General features: G+C 41.2%; 1 protein-coding gene across 1 annotated transcript; it reads right to left on the bottom strand.

The window, feature by feature from the left end:
• Positions 1-2: 2 nt before the first annotated feature.
• cdc40 (cell division cycle 40 homolog) lies at positions 3-16,309 on the bottom strand (the record flags this gene model as incomplete). Its single annotated transcript, XM_080047894.1, has 15 exons — positions 3-560; positions 1,050-1,194; positions 3,097-3,173; positions 6,723-6,856; positions 8,177-8,292; positions 9,597-9,698; positions 11,332-11,377; positions 11,595-11,669; positions 12,872-13,011; positions 13,424-13,520; positions 15,001-15,140; positions 15,285-15,371; positions 15,485-15,614; positions 15,744-15,830; positions 16,118-16,309. 15 exons carry the CDS (start codon positions 16,307-16,309, stop codon positions 383-385), a joined length of 1,746 nt encoding a protein of 581 aa, XP_079904020.1. The 3' UTR covers positions 3-382.
• Between the last annotated feature and the right edge of the window lie 576 nt (positions 16,310-16,885).

Raw genomic sequence — 16,885 nt, forward strand, 5'->3', positions numbered from 1 at the left:
ATTTTCACAAAAGGATGGTCATACAACTGAAAGCTAGGAAGGATAACATCGGTAGACTACATGTGACGTTGGAGATTAAAATAAAAAACATTTGGAAAAACGCTAAAGGACCCCTGTCATAAGCCTTCTGCAATAGAAACTATTATTTAAAAGTATGTTTGTGTTCATCTTTGTACAGATAAAATACATTAGGACATACTGTGAGCTCTCATGACGGGATACAAAAATACACAGCTACAATAAGACTGGATACCAGCCCTGTTGCTTTCACTCCACTGAGGGAGAAAAGTCCATGGCAAAAAAAAAATCCATGGTTCAATTCCGTCCATCATTTCCCAGAATTCCCTCTCCCCCCCAAACTAACAAAAAATCCAGGACAAATCTAGTCCCAGAGTTTGATCTGTCCATCCCAGCCACAGGTGATGACCTTGGAGGTTTCGTGCGGGTGCCACAGGGCGCTGATGCACACCTTGTCGTGGGCCTTGATCCTGTGGTAAAGCTTGGTGGTCTTCCAGTCCCAGATGTTCAGCTTTCCGTCGGCATCTCCAGACACCACGTAGCTGGTAGAGAGGAACAGAAGGGAGGAAAGATTAACACTTTAGCTTAAACAAATTGCTTCAGTCTCCTCCAGTTCACCTGCCAACAAGGTGGGAGTCGGAACTTTTGGTTATTTTAGTCCAGCCATGAGTTGCAGTGTTGCCATGGATACCGGAAGGAAGTGCGCGCACCTGCTCCCAGACGTGGGTGGTGTGTGAGACAAACAGGTTTGGCTGTTTAAAAACTAGTTAGGGGTGCTGGACTGTCCTAGTTACATCTCCTTGTGGAGTTTATACATGAGAATAGGCTCCTTATCAACTGGAAGGCATTAAAGAGTACCGCAGAGGTGTCTGTGTATTAATAGAATGCTCTCTCACACTGCATTATGCATTTTCTATCACATTTTCCTGTATGAATCAAGAGTGATAAACTATTAGTCAGATGTGAGAATCTCAGAAGTGTAATATTTCCCTTCATCAGAACAATGTAGCAGCAAAGAAAAGGCTCCTCACCTCATGTCTGGGGAGAAGTCCACCTGGCAGGCGTAGCCAGCCACCATGTGTCCTTTGAAGACTTTCTTCTTGTTTAGTCTGAAGCGGTTTTGAGCTCCAAAGATCAGGATCTGGTTGTCCATAGACTGACAGGCCAGCCATTTACCTGGGGGGAGAAACAAGCAAACAACATGAAACCAGCAGCAAATCTCAAGTTGTGCTGCACAATACTTAACAAAATACCAACATGTTTACTAAAATAAGAGAGAGTATTATGTATACCATATGTATTATGGTATCAAACGTATTAGAGGTTCAGTAAAGAACTAAGTGACTCTGATCTAATGGCACGGCAATTAGAGTCAGACATATATTTTTACAACATGGTAATTGGTGGCAAAATGCCTCAATGACAAAAAAAATCCCACAAATTTGGACATTTTGAGTTTGTGTGGAGATGACAATTTAAGAAAAAGGTGCATGAACTCATTGATGTGCCATGGTGTAATTGATAATGATTGAGGCAATTTAGGGTTGAGAGGGGGGATGAAAAGAGCGTTTTCATCAGTGACTGCTCCCTTGAGATCTGCTCTACAGGGCCTTTCAGCTGGTGACAAACGCCGCCCGCCTCAAAGTCACTAGCACAGCGATAAGAGAGGCAACGCTTCAGTGTCAGAGCATTACACGACCCACTGCATGGCTCGAAAGGGAACATGATGGAAATTATTAATGTGCTATGAGAAAGAGATCCAGTGTGTGTGTGTGTGTCCCTCTTCTTACATCATCCCTCACAAAACAGAGAAAAAAAAAAAAAAACATCACAAATGTCAAATGCAATGTGTGCAGGAGAAATGAAAAACAACTTGGCCAGTTTCAGCAGCTTACTCAAGCCTCTGTCTCTTTGGCTTTAAAAGGACAAGAGGGGAAGAGCAGAGAGTAGATAAGAGGCTGTGGATGATGCGCTGCCAAAGGGGGCTGGCTGCCATTTAGGCGTGAGAGAAAGAAAAAAAACTTGAACGGCCTCACGCTGCGAAACACATGTATTATTCAAACACTTGAAGAGAAACAAACCATGTTGGGACAAATAAGAAAAACGCTGGCACAAAAGGAAGGCAGAGGGCTAGGGAGAGAGAGAGAGAGAGAGAGAGACAGAGGACATGAAAGGGAGGAAATCAAAGTAAACTGGGGGAGAGAGGGGAGGGGAGGAGGGACAGGGAAGCTGAGTTTGATGGTAGTTGAAGCTGATGGAATTGCGCTAAAGGGGGAATTCTTGCTGGTTTAAAACAGAAACGTTTCATTTGAAGCTGGGGAACCACCTGTTAACTTTTGGGAGTGTGTATCGCTCACTTAAAGCGGCAACTACTGTGTCAGTCACTGGCTTATTTACACCTTGCACTCATCAGCTCAACTGTACAGTAACAGGTTTTCATTCTGGAGTTAAGAGTCCAATCCTGATTTGAGTACTTGTATATCAAGCAGCATCATCAGCCAATATCGATATTTATCAAATGACTGTACCGACAGCAATACTACATTACATTAATTAGTAGCTTGTTCCATACAAAATGTGTAATGCAAAACCTATACCTTTCAGAGAGCCAAGCTAGCCGCTAACCATCTTCACCCCCTTCCAGTCCTAATGCTAAGTTTATCGTCTCCATGCAGTGCCTTCATATGTTCATATATAACGTACAGCTATGAGTGATACCTATTCATGTTACTCTCAGCGAGAAAGTGCACATGGGTATTATCAAAATTGTTGCAGAATTATTTTTAGGATAGTCTGTATGGTCTAAACATGTTTTCTATAAAAAAAAATATACAGCCGATACCCGTCTATGAAGGGAACATCAGATCAAAGTGACAGGCCAAGAACACCTCCACATATAGATATACACATATAGATATACTTAAAGATGAACTGAAGCTGCCCTTGTTTTGATCCCTCTGAGCATTGACCCAACACAGGAAGATAGGAATAAACTCTAAAGTCTATGCTCCCTAGAGTCCACTATGCTGTGTTGTCCATGAGTGTTTCCCTCATCCCTCCCCCCATTCGACTACTCACCATTGGGAGAGAGTGTCACAGCCGGCATAGAGTGCATACTGGGCTCGGCGATGTACTTGAAGTCCACGGGGATGTCCCTGAAAAGGAGGCACAAAGCGCGAATGAGTGTGTGAGTACACTTGATGGTGGGCTGCTCAACACAGGAGGACCAGAGTATAACCAAAAGAGGAAAAGCATTTCACACAGCTGTAGTTCAGTTGAGATTTGATGCTGCTTGTGTTGTGTGCCAAACTCAAAACATTTGCAAGAAGAGAGAACAGCTATAGTGGGAAAAGCGGACAGGAGGATCACCATTACGGGGCTACAGTATGCAAATACATCCACGCTATCTCTAAAAGGAGCTTTTGATGCCGCACCGCCAAACTGTACCCGGGCAGGCATCCAATTATTTTCTTAATCCCTTCTCTGCACTTTCACCGTGCATGCCTTTTTGCTTTCATGCTTTGCTCCGTGTCTATTTGGTTATTTAGGCTATTTGATCCTAAGTGGTCTGCAGAAGATCATTTAAATCTAACTGTGCTGGGTTAGTTTCTGCCAACATGACAGTTTTTTTTCTAGTACTGTATGTACGCGACTGACCTGTGAGACTTGCTGCAAGCTAATTGAATGTGTGTGAACTTGTGTTTGCTTCTGCTTTACTCTGTGTATTTGCATCAATTAAGTGCAGAAAAGAAGCAATATTAGTCCTATTCATGTTACCAACTCCTTATACTAAAGCGCTGTCTGTGTGTGTGCCAAGCTAAACTCTATCAGATCTCCTCGTCTGAGGACCAAAAAAAGCCACTTTGAATGTTCTGCGGACATGGAAAAAGACAGATCATTGTTTGTTTTTTTGGAATTGATGTGACAAAAAATAAAGAATTCACAGAACGTAATTGCTACAGACAGAAGATTGAATTAACTTGTTCTCATTCAGATGATTCCCTGAATCCTGCTTTAGTGTAGTCATCACTAATGGGAACCTTTTTACATAATGTTAAATCTGGGTTTGCATGGAGCTTTTTCAAAATGTGCAGGGCGATAATGAAAGGCACTCTTAGCCGACATAGCAGTTTACTTTCAGCCATCATTGATTCTAAAAATGTTATTCCCTCCGTCTCTGCCGTTTTCCAATCCCCAATTCAATATTTAGTATGGTAGAAAAAGAGATTTAAGTTAAGTTAAGTTATCTTTATTTGTCAGTTGTACACGAGGCACATTGAAATTCGTCTTTTCGCATATCCCCTCTCAAGTTACCACACTTCGGAGGGGGTCAGAGCGCAGGGTCAGCCGCAGTACAGCGCCCCTGGAGCAGTTTTAGCTCCAGGGGCGCTGAGCATCCTAAAGGGAGCTTTAGGATGTCCCAATTCTTATGGTCAGATTTAGTATGCTTAAAAATACCAGAGATTGTCGAAAACAGCCTTCTATTTGGGCGATTCTGACCCACAATCCAGTGCACACCGGAAATGAAGTCACATCGACAGAGCCTCCGTATGAAAACAACCAGGGATGCAACGGATATAAAAACGAGAGGCAAGATCAAGGCGCAATGGTATGATGAAATAAATAAATAATAAGTATCTCCCTGGTCCAATTGTATGCCTACAGCATGCTAACTAGATTCTTGTTATGGTCAGATGTAGTATGTAGAATAGAGAAACAGAAAGAGTATGCGATTTGGAACGCAGGGCTAATCCCTTTTTTTTCTAAATCCATCAACATCCCTCACTGCCCAGTCTCATCGCTCTCTGAACAATATCTTTATGATCAAGAGCTAATTCTATGTGATAGCATGGCGCTGCACATATTGATTATCATCCTTCCCCCAATCGCATACACACCAACTCTCTAGCTCCCTGATGATAAACCCATGACACAGATAAAACTTGTGTGGAAAAAAAAACGTGGGTAGGATTTTAAATTTTGCGAGGAGTGGGCGTTCGCACAGTGATTGTGAACGATACGCTGCCCAACAATCTGCTCTAACCAGCCGGCGTTTTGGTCTCTGCCAGCCATGGGCTTTCTATTCTGGAGGCATGAGACTGTTGTGGTAGTAAACTGAGCCTAATGCTAGCTGCCCTCTAGAGGGAGGTGGGAGTGTGGGGGGGGGGGGGGGGGGGGGTAGCTGGAGCCAGGTGGTACCCGTGGGAGACCGAAAAAGTATTTGGCGCGCAACATACCACTTGCCCGTACGCTCCCACGCTGCTCAGAAAATACCCATGGGAGACGCCCGACCTGATAAATATACTGAGCAGACTTTTATAATAGGGTTTTTTTTAGCTTTGTGTTGTTCTGTCGACAAATTATCCTTACTTTACAAACCTAAAGAGTACTTTTAAAAAAAAACAATGTTTCACTAGTTAATGGCCCCCACTCTCTGACTCCGAAGGCGAGAGAGCTAGGGAGTTCTTACCAGGGGGAAAAGAAACAAACAAACAAACAAAAATTGTCGTTGTTGAATGAATAAAATCCACAGGAAGTTGCCTTTATCAGGCCGGTCTTTAAAAATGTATCATCCTTTGAGAAACAAATACCACCAGGGTTTGTTTATCACCACAGGATGCCCGGGACAATCTGAAAGCCACTCTGGACTGTCCACTGAGCAAGGACAAAGACTGTAGGAGGACATTTTATGACTATGTATTCTTAAAATGAATAAAATCATGGAAAACACATTATCATGAGTTTGTCAATAACACTTTTTTTTTTTGCTATTGCAAAAGAAAAGATAAATCCGTTTTAAACCTTATCCGACCTGCCCAGTCATCCCTGCCCATCTAGCTTCCAACAATATCATTTGTGTGGAAGCATTTCAAATTAAAATGCTTATTAATTAAAACATTCAAATGGCAGCAGCAGCAGCAGCAGCAGCAGGGGCCAGGCTCTCTGGGGTTAGTACTGGAGCACTGTCAAAGTACACTGTTAGCACGGGGTGGAAATCTTCTCCACTGTAACAGATGCATGTGAAGCAGGCACACCATGACTCATAGCAGATTAGCAGCACAGCTGGGGGAGCTTTGTCCAAGATAGAGTCTGGAGGTTTGTTGATGTCTACTCTTCCTATTACCCACTAATGAAAAGGAGCATGAAGCAAGGCTACATGGGTATGTCTTCAGAGGTGAACACACCTTACACTGATTAAGTTAATATACACACAACGCAAAGGCACTTGATGTCGCCATGTTGTACTCTTTGCTGGTCTGGAACAGGAACCGCTTACGTCAGGGGCCGAGGGAAGGATTATCATGACCAACTTAAACTTTGTGAACGCCATATTTAAAAAACACCACTAACTAGACGTCATTGAAACATAATTGCAGTCAGGGGGCCATCGCGAAGAGCAGCGCAAATACACTGGATAAGTGGTGTTTACAAGTCTATGTATGCTAACAACGCAAAGCAAGAAGCAACATTTGTAAAGCTACGATGTATCAGCAGTACCATTAGCTGGGAGAGCGGTGACCTATGCAGACAGATACAGTGACGTCATGGCGTGGCTCTCCAGCCCGTGGAAAAAGCAAACTGTTTCTGAATAGATTCGCAAGTTGAAGCGATCAAGCAGCTGCCAAATGTAACCACAATCTTCCATTTCTATATCAGGGATTATGTTTTTTGGGGGATTTTCTGTATTGTACGGCTGTACTCACCACTCCCAAACTCGGAGACTCTTGTCGTCTGACGTGCTGACGAAGCGTCGGTTCTCGTCCACAAAGGTGATGGTGTTGACGGCTCCCAGGTGACGGTCATACTCCTGGACCACCTCAGAGGTCCTCACATCCCACTGACGGACACACACACACACACACACACACAGGGAGGAGGTCAACACATTGTTTTTAAATTTAAAAGTACTGGAGAAAAAAAAAATAACAAGTGCCGTTACGGTCACGTATGTCTTTGGTTCTAAAATGACATAACATGTAAAAGTATACAGTGCAACATAACGTGGTAAATAAACAAGTCCCAACAAGCACAGAGGAGCGTTTAGTGATTGTTGTTAAGTTTAACTTTTGACCTGCTCTCCTTGACTACCATTGTTTGAGCTATGTTAACCTGGATGAGCGACCTTTGCCCATTTCTATATAAAAAAAATCCACGTATAATTACAAGAACGGTTTTTGTCACCTTTTCGTGAGCCGACGAGTGAGGCAAAAAGCAATACATTAAAAATGTTAAACTATTCCTTTAAATATATACAGCTTTTCCTATTATAGCCAAATGGTCTTAGAGATACTCTTAGGACAGAGCTGAGGGAGACTCACTGACAGCTGTTATAAATTGTGCTAATGCAGTGAAATGACTTGCAGTGGAGTGATGATAGCGATTAGCTAATCTAATAGGCCTGAGTCTTGAAGAAAATGTGCATTAAGCTCACATTCGAATGTGAAAGACATCCACATAGAACCACCCCCCCCAAGGGAAAAAAATACAGAGCATGTCCAAAGTCAAAATCCAATTCTATTTGTGTTTTTTTCAATTTTTTCATGGTAGCCTTTGGGTGCTCACTAGAGCAGCCATCTGCTCTGAAAAGCCAGAAGAGTGCTGCATGATTTAGTGCTAACCCTGGTTATTGAGCCAGATATTCTGATAATCACTGCTGTTCTGGACATCAGGGACACATTTTGTGGCCGTTACATCAACGTCTTGTCAGATATTTTAGAATAAAGATGAATTTATTTGAACATAAACAGTTCCATATTAGTATGTCAATGCTTATGAATTGTGGAAAAAGGAAAAAAAGCATATTCCTCAAATCAGATAACGAATAAGCATGATGCTGGCACAAAAAAAAAGCTAGGTAGGTTGTTCTGAAAATATGTCTCTGTATGATTTCATGGTTATGGATTTCCTACTTTTATCACAGATTGTGCTCTTGTACAGCCTAATGCTGCCCCCATGATTAATGACTTGCTCTAGTCCTGTCAAGCCTGAACCTCTTCCCACACGCACACGCACACACAAACACACACACACACACACACACACACTAGTAGCAGGAGGATGAGACAAGGAGTGTATTTCACACTCCTGTGGGCACAGAGAGGTGGGAGACAACACAGACATTCTTGTGTGCCGCTTTTGCTGGATTTTTTTTTTTTACCTGGACAATCTTCTTATCCGACATGCCGGCCACGAAGAGGTTCTGTTTGTCCTCGTCTGGGTTGAACTTGACGCAGTAGGGAACCTTCCTGTTGGTGAAGCGCGAGATGCACTGCCCTGTGGGAGGAGGGTGAAAGTTAAGACCGTCAGAATAGTACACGGTGGCTTTTCAGATAGGTACACTCCAGTTGTTTAACATGAAAGCAGGGGGAGGACAACTTTCAATGCTGTGTGCTCTCAGCTGTGACAAAAAATTATTTTTTTCACAAAACGTAATTGCTACAGACAGAAGAGTGAATTAACTTATTTTTGTACAGATGATTGACTGAATCGTGCTTTAGTGTAGCCTTCACTAATGGGAAAATGTTAACATAAAAAAGGTACTACATCTGGGTTTGCGTGGTGCTTTTTAAAATGGCCAGGGCAATGATGAAAGGCACTCTAAGCAGACAAATACAGTGTTGCTTTTGTATTCATTCATTCGCCATGGGAAAGGAGGCTAACGCTACAGCTAGAGCCGAGAAGAGAACAGGAAATTAAACTGACTGCAACAACGAGAAGGGCCCTTAAGATAAGAAAGAACCAAGGCTTTTTAAGAGGATCATTTTTTTCCTGTATTACATCCAGTGTTTTATCAGGGACGATCCTGGAATAGAAAATGTTGCAAGAAAAAAAAAGGATCCAGCCTCTATGCATCACTGCTGTGTACAGGTGAAAGAATATGTAGACTATACAAACACATAACAACAGACAGGGATGCATTTTGTTGTACAGGTTGTAGCCATGCATTAATAAACTCTTTACAGAAGAGAAGTGTGTCGAACTCGACGTCATTGAAAATGAGGGTCACCCCTCAATTGGTCTCTCGGGGATAAATAAAAGTTAAATGAAAATGAAATGAAAATGATGTGTAGGGGGCTTGTACTCTCTCCTGCCCTCTGCTGGCTTGGCACTATTGAGTTGAGAGGGGGTGGAACTTGAGATGGATGAAAAGCAGTTGGTCAATATAACAGGGGACCACATGGGCCCAGCGCGATGAGGACAGTTTGTAAACAGTCCACAGAGATCACTTCTGATTTGGAGACACTGACACAGGCGTTAAAAAAGGTCTGAGTCAGTGATTCTAGAGACCGCTTGTGTCAAAATCACTTTATCAAAATCAGTGAATATCTTCTTACGATCCGCTAACAGGCAGTACTGCGTGTGCACTTAAAAAATGCCAATATACAGCCCTGTCTCTGTAAACTGGTATGTAAACAAAGGGGGCTCACCCTAACTAGCAACATGCCCATTTACAGAGCCTGGGCTGTAACACTGGATTTCTTTCCGCGCACACATACATTATGGACGGGTAACTGATAGTGTCTTTTAAAAAAAAAAACAATATAAAATAGACATGACATCAGAGTGGTAAAACCTACCTGTCTCAGAGTCCCACAGTTTGAGGTAGCGGTCGTAGGCGGCGCTCATGAACTGTGTCCCGCTGTTGTTGAAGCAAATGTCTCGCACCGCTTTGCTGTGGCCTGAGCAAGAAGGAAAATGTACACGTATATTACAAACAAGATAAATACATATACTCCAGCAAAATTCCCTTACAAGTGTTCCCCAATCTTGTTAACACGTCTCTCCCACTCTCCCAGCTGCCTTTTGCTTTGGTACACAATTCATTTGAGAGAATGTGAAATCTGGTTAAAGAAGAAATAAGGAAGAGAGCTGGTGTGGGCTATGGGAGACGAGGGACACGGAATTTAAATGAGCTTTTGCAGAAGGAATAGGAGAATAGAGTAAAAAAATATTACACGCTCCATCTGTCTTTATAACTGCTCTCTGACACTCTTGCTAATCCCAATCAATGCAGCCCTCTTGAGCGCTCTTTCACACAGTGTAGGTGATGCGAGGTCCCAGTGGGCCCTTGTTAAAACTGGCTTTTCCATCGAGGCGGCGATAACAAGAGAACGGTGGCACTAAGCACTCCTTCTGTCCTCTCTTGCCTTTGCTCTAACCCGGCCTTTCTGCCATATATCAAAGGCCAATGCCCCCACTGCAGAAAATCACTGATGATGTATGTGTGTGTTAAGGGGAAACACATATGCATAACAACTGAGAGCATGGCACACGTGTCATTAAATATATATATACACCCTCTGTTACACACACTGCATCCCAACATGAAAATACACATATTTATATGCCTAATCATCCCTGTACATCCCCCATAGTGAATATTCTGGGCTGCATTATTATCTGACGAGCTACACGCAATGAAACTACACTAATGGGTCATGATGATTCAGTGTATGGTTTGATTACAGATAATAGGCAATGCATTCAGTAGCAGGAGAAACGTTATTAAAAGCTAAAAACCCGTTTAATAAAATTGTCAAATTTCATTAAAAAATATAAATGATAATTGTATTTATAAACACCCGAAAAAGAACCCATTAACAAAAAAACATAAAAATAATAATAAAGAAATCATAAAAATGTATAATATTGTTGTGGAAATGAAAAAGGTGTAGATTAAGATACCAGGGCGCCGATCATTTTACTGATAGCACAGCAGCAACAACTAAGGTAAAAACTTATATATTTTTTTCTCCACAGTATAGCAGTATACATCCCACCATATAACCCTATACACATAATGCTCTGCTTTAACCCACAAAACACTTGGCCAGTCTCTTTCTCTCTCTCTCTCTCTTCTCTGTGTCTCGTGCCCTACCATGGTCCCTGCTCCCCAGGCTGCTGCATTATGCATATTGAGTCAAGGAGCTGACAAGCAGAACCACAGCTGCAAACACTCTCTATTCAGACAGTGTGCACAGATTCACCGACCTACCCCCCTTCAGAACATGTCTAGTGTATGGTGTATACTGTATAATGTACTGTATAATATCACCACAATTTCTTTCAACAGTCAGCAGGCATGAGCTCAGTCTGTCACCGCTGTGCATTTCCCAATAGGGCTGCATGCATTTCACACCTGGAGCATATTTCACGTCAGCATGTTTGCTGATGATTCACTGTTGTTGTTATATGAAATGTTTTATTTTGCAGGTGAATTAAGACTAATATATTTTCTTACAGGTACAGCTTAGCACAATGATTGATACAAACATATAAAAATTTGCCAAATGGAAATTTGAGATCACTTACCAATAAATGTCCGTATGCATCGCCTGTCGCCGTACACTTCCCACAGCTGTGGAGAGACGGAGATTAAACTACAAGTGAACCACTAGTTGCAACGACACCAAGTCACAACACTTTATGAAATGAAGCCATGGGAAAAAAAACAGGAGGGTTACAACACAACTTTGAAACTTACTGCATTTTGGAAGAAAAGACAGAATGAATGTTTCTATATTCATGCATAAGCTTCTGTTGTGTTTAAATGATGCGGCTGTGTTATGGTTTACCTTTATCTTACAGTCCATGGAGGACGAGAGCAGCAGATGAGCAGAGTTAGGAAATAGTCGGATAGCACTGACACCCTGGAAAATAAACACAAGAGGATCAAATTATATGTATCTCACAATATTTACCCTTAGCATGGGTACCATTTCTGCAGGTCAAAACAATCATGGTGGAGCAATATCCAAATGTTTGTACCTGAGCAGTAGAGAATGTGAGGCACAATCCCTAGGATTTGTTTTTTTATTTTGTTTACAGCGTGCAGAGTGGGGAATATTGTGTTGGAGAAAAGCTAATTCATTTATCATGCGAGATTCAATTTGGCTGTACTGTAATTTCATAATGCTACATTTGATTAAGTTGCTTAATTTCAATGTTAGTTTAAAAATCTAAGGTATCCATGTGTCTCGCATGGCTATGGTTTTATATTATTGTAACAAGGTTTATGTAAATCATATGTACTGGTGAGACATTTCATGTGTGTGTGTGTGTGTGTGTGTGTGTGTGTCTAAAAAATATGTATTTAGTAAAATATTTGCTGCCTTAAATGACAAGGAAAAGGCAGAGGTACAGCAACACTTTTATATTGATGAAGTACTATCTATGTTCATGCTGAGCTATTGTTATTAAACCGCTTTAGATTCAATTTCAAGTTAGCAAACTTTCCCCCCAGAAAAAAGTATCAACTTTTGGTGACAAAGCCTGGGCCGCCCTCCCATCTATTACCTCCACATCAGCACATCCTTGTGCTTATTAACTTTTCAAACCTCTTTGTGTTCCACATTAGACTGTGACGGCTGTTACTTCCAGAACAATGCATGGGGGAGCCAATTTAAAACATGAGTGATTTCTCTCTCCCTGAAGCACATCTAAAGCTTGAATCAGATCGTTCTTGGAATAACACAGTGTTTGCCTTTATATTGGAATTATGAAGACGGTGTTTTAAATGAGACATAATAATATTGGGTACTGTCGGAAGACAAGCGACTCAAATACGCCCAGCTTATCATTCTATTCAAACGTACCCAGGAGGTTTTTTACCGACTGCTCTGCCTCAGAAATTTCTTACAAGGACTGTGTAATGGAATTTTCTCTATCTATACACACAGGCACCTATGTGTCACTGCCTTTGTATTGCATTTATTCTCCCTAGTAGAAACAACACTACAAGATAAGTACTTCAGCTAAGTCGGAATAGAGAATACGTTAAGAGCTGCAGGACTATTAAAAGGGAGAATCTATGTACACAAAGACACAGCAAATGATGTCTCCTTCCACTCACCTTAGTGTGACCAGTCCAGACATGAATCTGTTTCTTGGGCAGGTAACACTTGTCTGGAGCCTCAGCAGACCGCAGGTTGATGCCCACATCCTGAGGGACGTGGAGGTAGGACCTGCCCTGGTAATCATACATGTCTTTAACTAGAGGGGGAAGGACAGAAAGACACACAAATGCATGTTTTTTTTTAAAATCCTGCCATATCTTGGATACATGTTTTTAAAAGACTATAAGATTCTTATCCTGAGGTTTATTGTATGATTGAATAATTGGCCAGCAAAGGCACCTGCTGCTCTAGAGACTGAAGTCTAAACACTGGCAAATGGACAAAAACACTGAAGAATCAAATAGAATTCCATGATATCCAGGCAAACTTCATCAATCTCAAATTTACAAGACGAAATGGCCATGATTTCAGGTAAACAAGAACGCATGTAACATCTCAGGAGACATACTCCACTCACGATTGAACGTGTGATTTCAAAATGAAAATGAACTGTTGATCTGTCACAGAGTGTTGTATCCATTTGGACGTCTCAATCTGTACTACTGTACCATGGAGAACGGTCTTCTCTTCTCCGGGAGCCTCTTCCTCGTTCTTCCCTTTCTTCTGCCTCTTGGCTGTGATCTCATCCAGCTCTTTCTGCTCTTCCTGTGAAACAAATAGATGATTAGAAAGAAGCCTTAGTAGTAAGTCCATTAATTACATGAAACAATACCAGGGTTTTTCCTGGCTCAGAATGGGCCTTTGGGGGGTCAATACGCGACCGACTTTTTTTGGGGTCGCGACAGTAAAGGCAAACGGTTTGTGTATTTTAAGAGGGGTGTTGGGTTGGGAGAGGGGAGTTTCTGTCCAGCTCAAGAGCATTTCAGTCAGCCTGTCAATCACTGTGTTACCATGGAGCTCACTGACGCTTATGAAATCACAATAAACAACCTATATATGAAGTCAAAATACTAATAATGACTAGGCCTACCCATTTAGGCCTAATACTTTAATTGTTTCTAATTGATCTAAACCATGGAAGAAGGTAGGGCTGCTCGATTATGAAAAAATCATAATCATGATTATTTTGAGTAATCACATTGTGTTATCACGATTATTAAAGACAGTTAATCATTGATTTAAGAACATTATGCATTTATTTTACTTTTAACAAGGTTTTTTTCTAATAACACCATGACTTTGGACTTTAAACAAAGGCCTAATTGAACTGAAAACAGGGAGAATAGAAATAGGCTAAATAAGTGAAACATATTTTTAATAATTTAAAAAAAAATATGTCAAAATAAAAATAACCAGTTGTAAATGGTGTTGATAGGGCACGTCTTTTGCTAGCATTGAATGTAAGGGCATGATTTATTTATGTCATGGAGCTGGCTGGATAGGCAGTTGCATTGTAGTGTTGACAGTTGTGGTGGCAGGAGTCAAGGAGCTTTAAACTTCCTGTGTTTGTATTCATTGATTGCTTGGTCATAGACCACTATGATTCGACTTAAAGTGAATAAACAAATTGGTCGGGATGTTTAGAGGTGCAGATCAGGTCGTAGGCTATATCACTTTTCTTTCTCTCTCTCTGTCTCTCTCTCTCGGTCGCGTATGTCACGTTACTCGCGTGTGACAAATCTTGCACATTATTTTAGTCTGTTGTGAGTCTGAAGTGTTTTCAGACAACACAATTAGTTTTACCTTTATTCTCGTCATCTAGAAGTTTTTCAAAACACCCGGCAATGCGCAACATCTCCCTCCTACTCTGGACGAGCCGATAGCTAAACTCAGGTGAGGGAGGGGCCGAGCGGAGCTCACGGCTGAAAGGGTGCGCTGCATTTATAAGCCTGCATGCCCCGGCGAGCGGAACAATGATAGTTTAATAACGATTATCCCCGACCTGATTTATTTTTTTACAACTGAGATTGCAAGTAATATGACTGGAATGGCGCGGAAATGGAAACACATTTGTAGCCGTTTTAAGTAGATTTTTATTTATTTATCTATATATATAAAAAAAAACACTTTGGCGCTGAGGATTTTCCTTTGGCGGGCGCTAAAATTCCTTTGGCGGGCGCCAAAAATTTTTGAATGCAGGAAAAACCCTGAATACACTTTATATTATATATCCAAGGAACATTACCTCTGATGGTTTGGCCACATCTTTCTCATCTGCATATTTGGCCCATGGTCCCAGGAAGTTGTCGATCTCTTCTGCGTCTCCACCTTTGACCTTTTTCCTTTTCTCTGACTTCTTAGCTCCGGTCTCAAACACAGTTAGCCCTGAGAAAAGAGCCCATTCACATTACAATTCTGATCTCCCTTATAAAACACTTCATAACAACATAAGATATGCTAAATGAAGTCGGATGTATACAGTCAGACACATACTCATTAGAAATAATGTGTGGGGTGAATGGTTAATACCTTTATTTTTCTCAGCCTCTTCCACTGCACCAATGTAGGTACATGTGGACGCCTCGTGAGTTTCAGTAGATGGATCCAAGGCGTAACCTATGAGCAGAGTGGTGAAAAAGATTCTAAAAATTCCAACGCCAGGGGTTGACACATTGGCTGCATCATTTATAATGTGATCACAGCGGTCATGGTGGGGGCCTAGGGCTTACCATAGGTGTGGAAAGTTCTCCTCTCCCGTTCAAACATGAAGTCGTTGAGGTGAGCAGGTTCTGCATAGCCCGACAACATGTTCCTGGGGGCAGCCATCTGCTGGCTTTTGAACGGGTTGATTGGCCCAAACTAAGAGGAAGCAACAGGAAAGCATTAATATGATTAAGAAAATATATTTGTGACAAGGACTGGAGGGGCGTGTTTACACAGCCTTCTAAAAACTATAAAAGACAACATCTAAGATGTAGAAGATCTTACCTCTGGTGCAAACATGGTCTCATATGTGGGATTGTAAGAGACTTCTTTCAGTGAAGGGTCCAGGTGTGTGCCAGTCTCAACAGACTCCTGAAATAAGGAAGGAAGAATCAGCAAAAGTCCAGTTCGGTGCAACGTCATAATATCCATCCTTCTCGACACTTGTTGTTTCCCGCTAACAACAAAGCTAGTTAGCGTTGTCAACTAACTTTAACGTTTAAAAAATGTGTATATAGAACGCTATTGATTCAGAATGTATCGCTATCCACTTAAATAGAAAACGCCCTCATTGTGATTAAGAAGACTGAATGAATAGCATCTTACTTTAACAATGAAGTATAACGTTACGCTAACGTTAGCTAGCTTGGTTAGCTTACCTTAACGGCGACCTCGGGAGCAGAATTGAGAAGAGCCAAAGACATTGTTTGGGCCTTGTTCAGAGGTTTCAGGTGAGCCGTGGCGTCCGGGTGCACTGGATCCACTTTTTCGACGCTGGTTTCGGAATCCATCTCATTATCCGAATCGGAACCGCTGCCGTACGAAACGAGGGAAGCTGTGGCGGCAGACATCTTGGATGTTGTGAATTCGCCGGAAGCAGGAGGGCGGTACTTCCGTTAAATAAAATTAAATTATAAGATCATCGTAAAATGAACTTTCCAGCGTTATGTGTTATTATTATTTCATCCATTTGCTGTAGTCACATAAAAGCTGGTTTGTACTCAGTCATCAGATCATAATGAGACAATAAAAATACTTAAATTAAATAATACACATTTAATGCCAGAAATGTAACAACAAATAGGCTACTCTAATAGTGTTAGTTGTATTCAGTCATTAAAAACAAATATGTAATATTTTACACATTCAACAGATAGGACTTTGGCTGAAGCAAAAGCGTATTTGTGCCTATGCAATATCTTTATCACACATGTTTTTCAGTTTGTATTCCTTAAAAATTAACATCACAAAGTAAATACATTAAAGAAATAAATTATTAAATGTGTAACCCTCAAAATTAGCATCAAAGTAAAAACAAAATAAAAGTTTGGAAACTTAAAAAAATAACATCTTAAAGTAAAAAAAACAAATATATATAAATACATTTCAACTTCTAATCCTCAAAAATGTAATCACAAAAAAATTAA

Source organism: Ammodytes marinus (assembly GCF_949987685.1).
Source record: "Ammodytes marinus genome assembly, chromosome: 19".
Taxonomy (NCBI): Eukaryota; Metazoa; Chordata; class Actinopteri; order Uranoscopiformes; family Ammodytidae; genus Ammodytes; species Ammodytes marinus.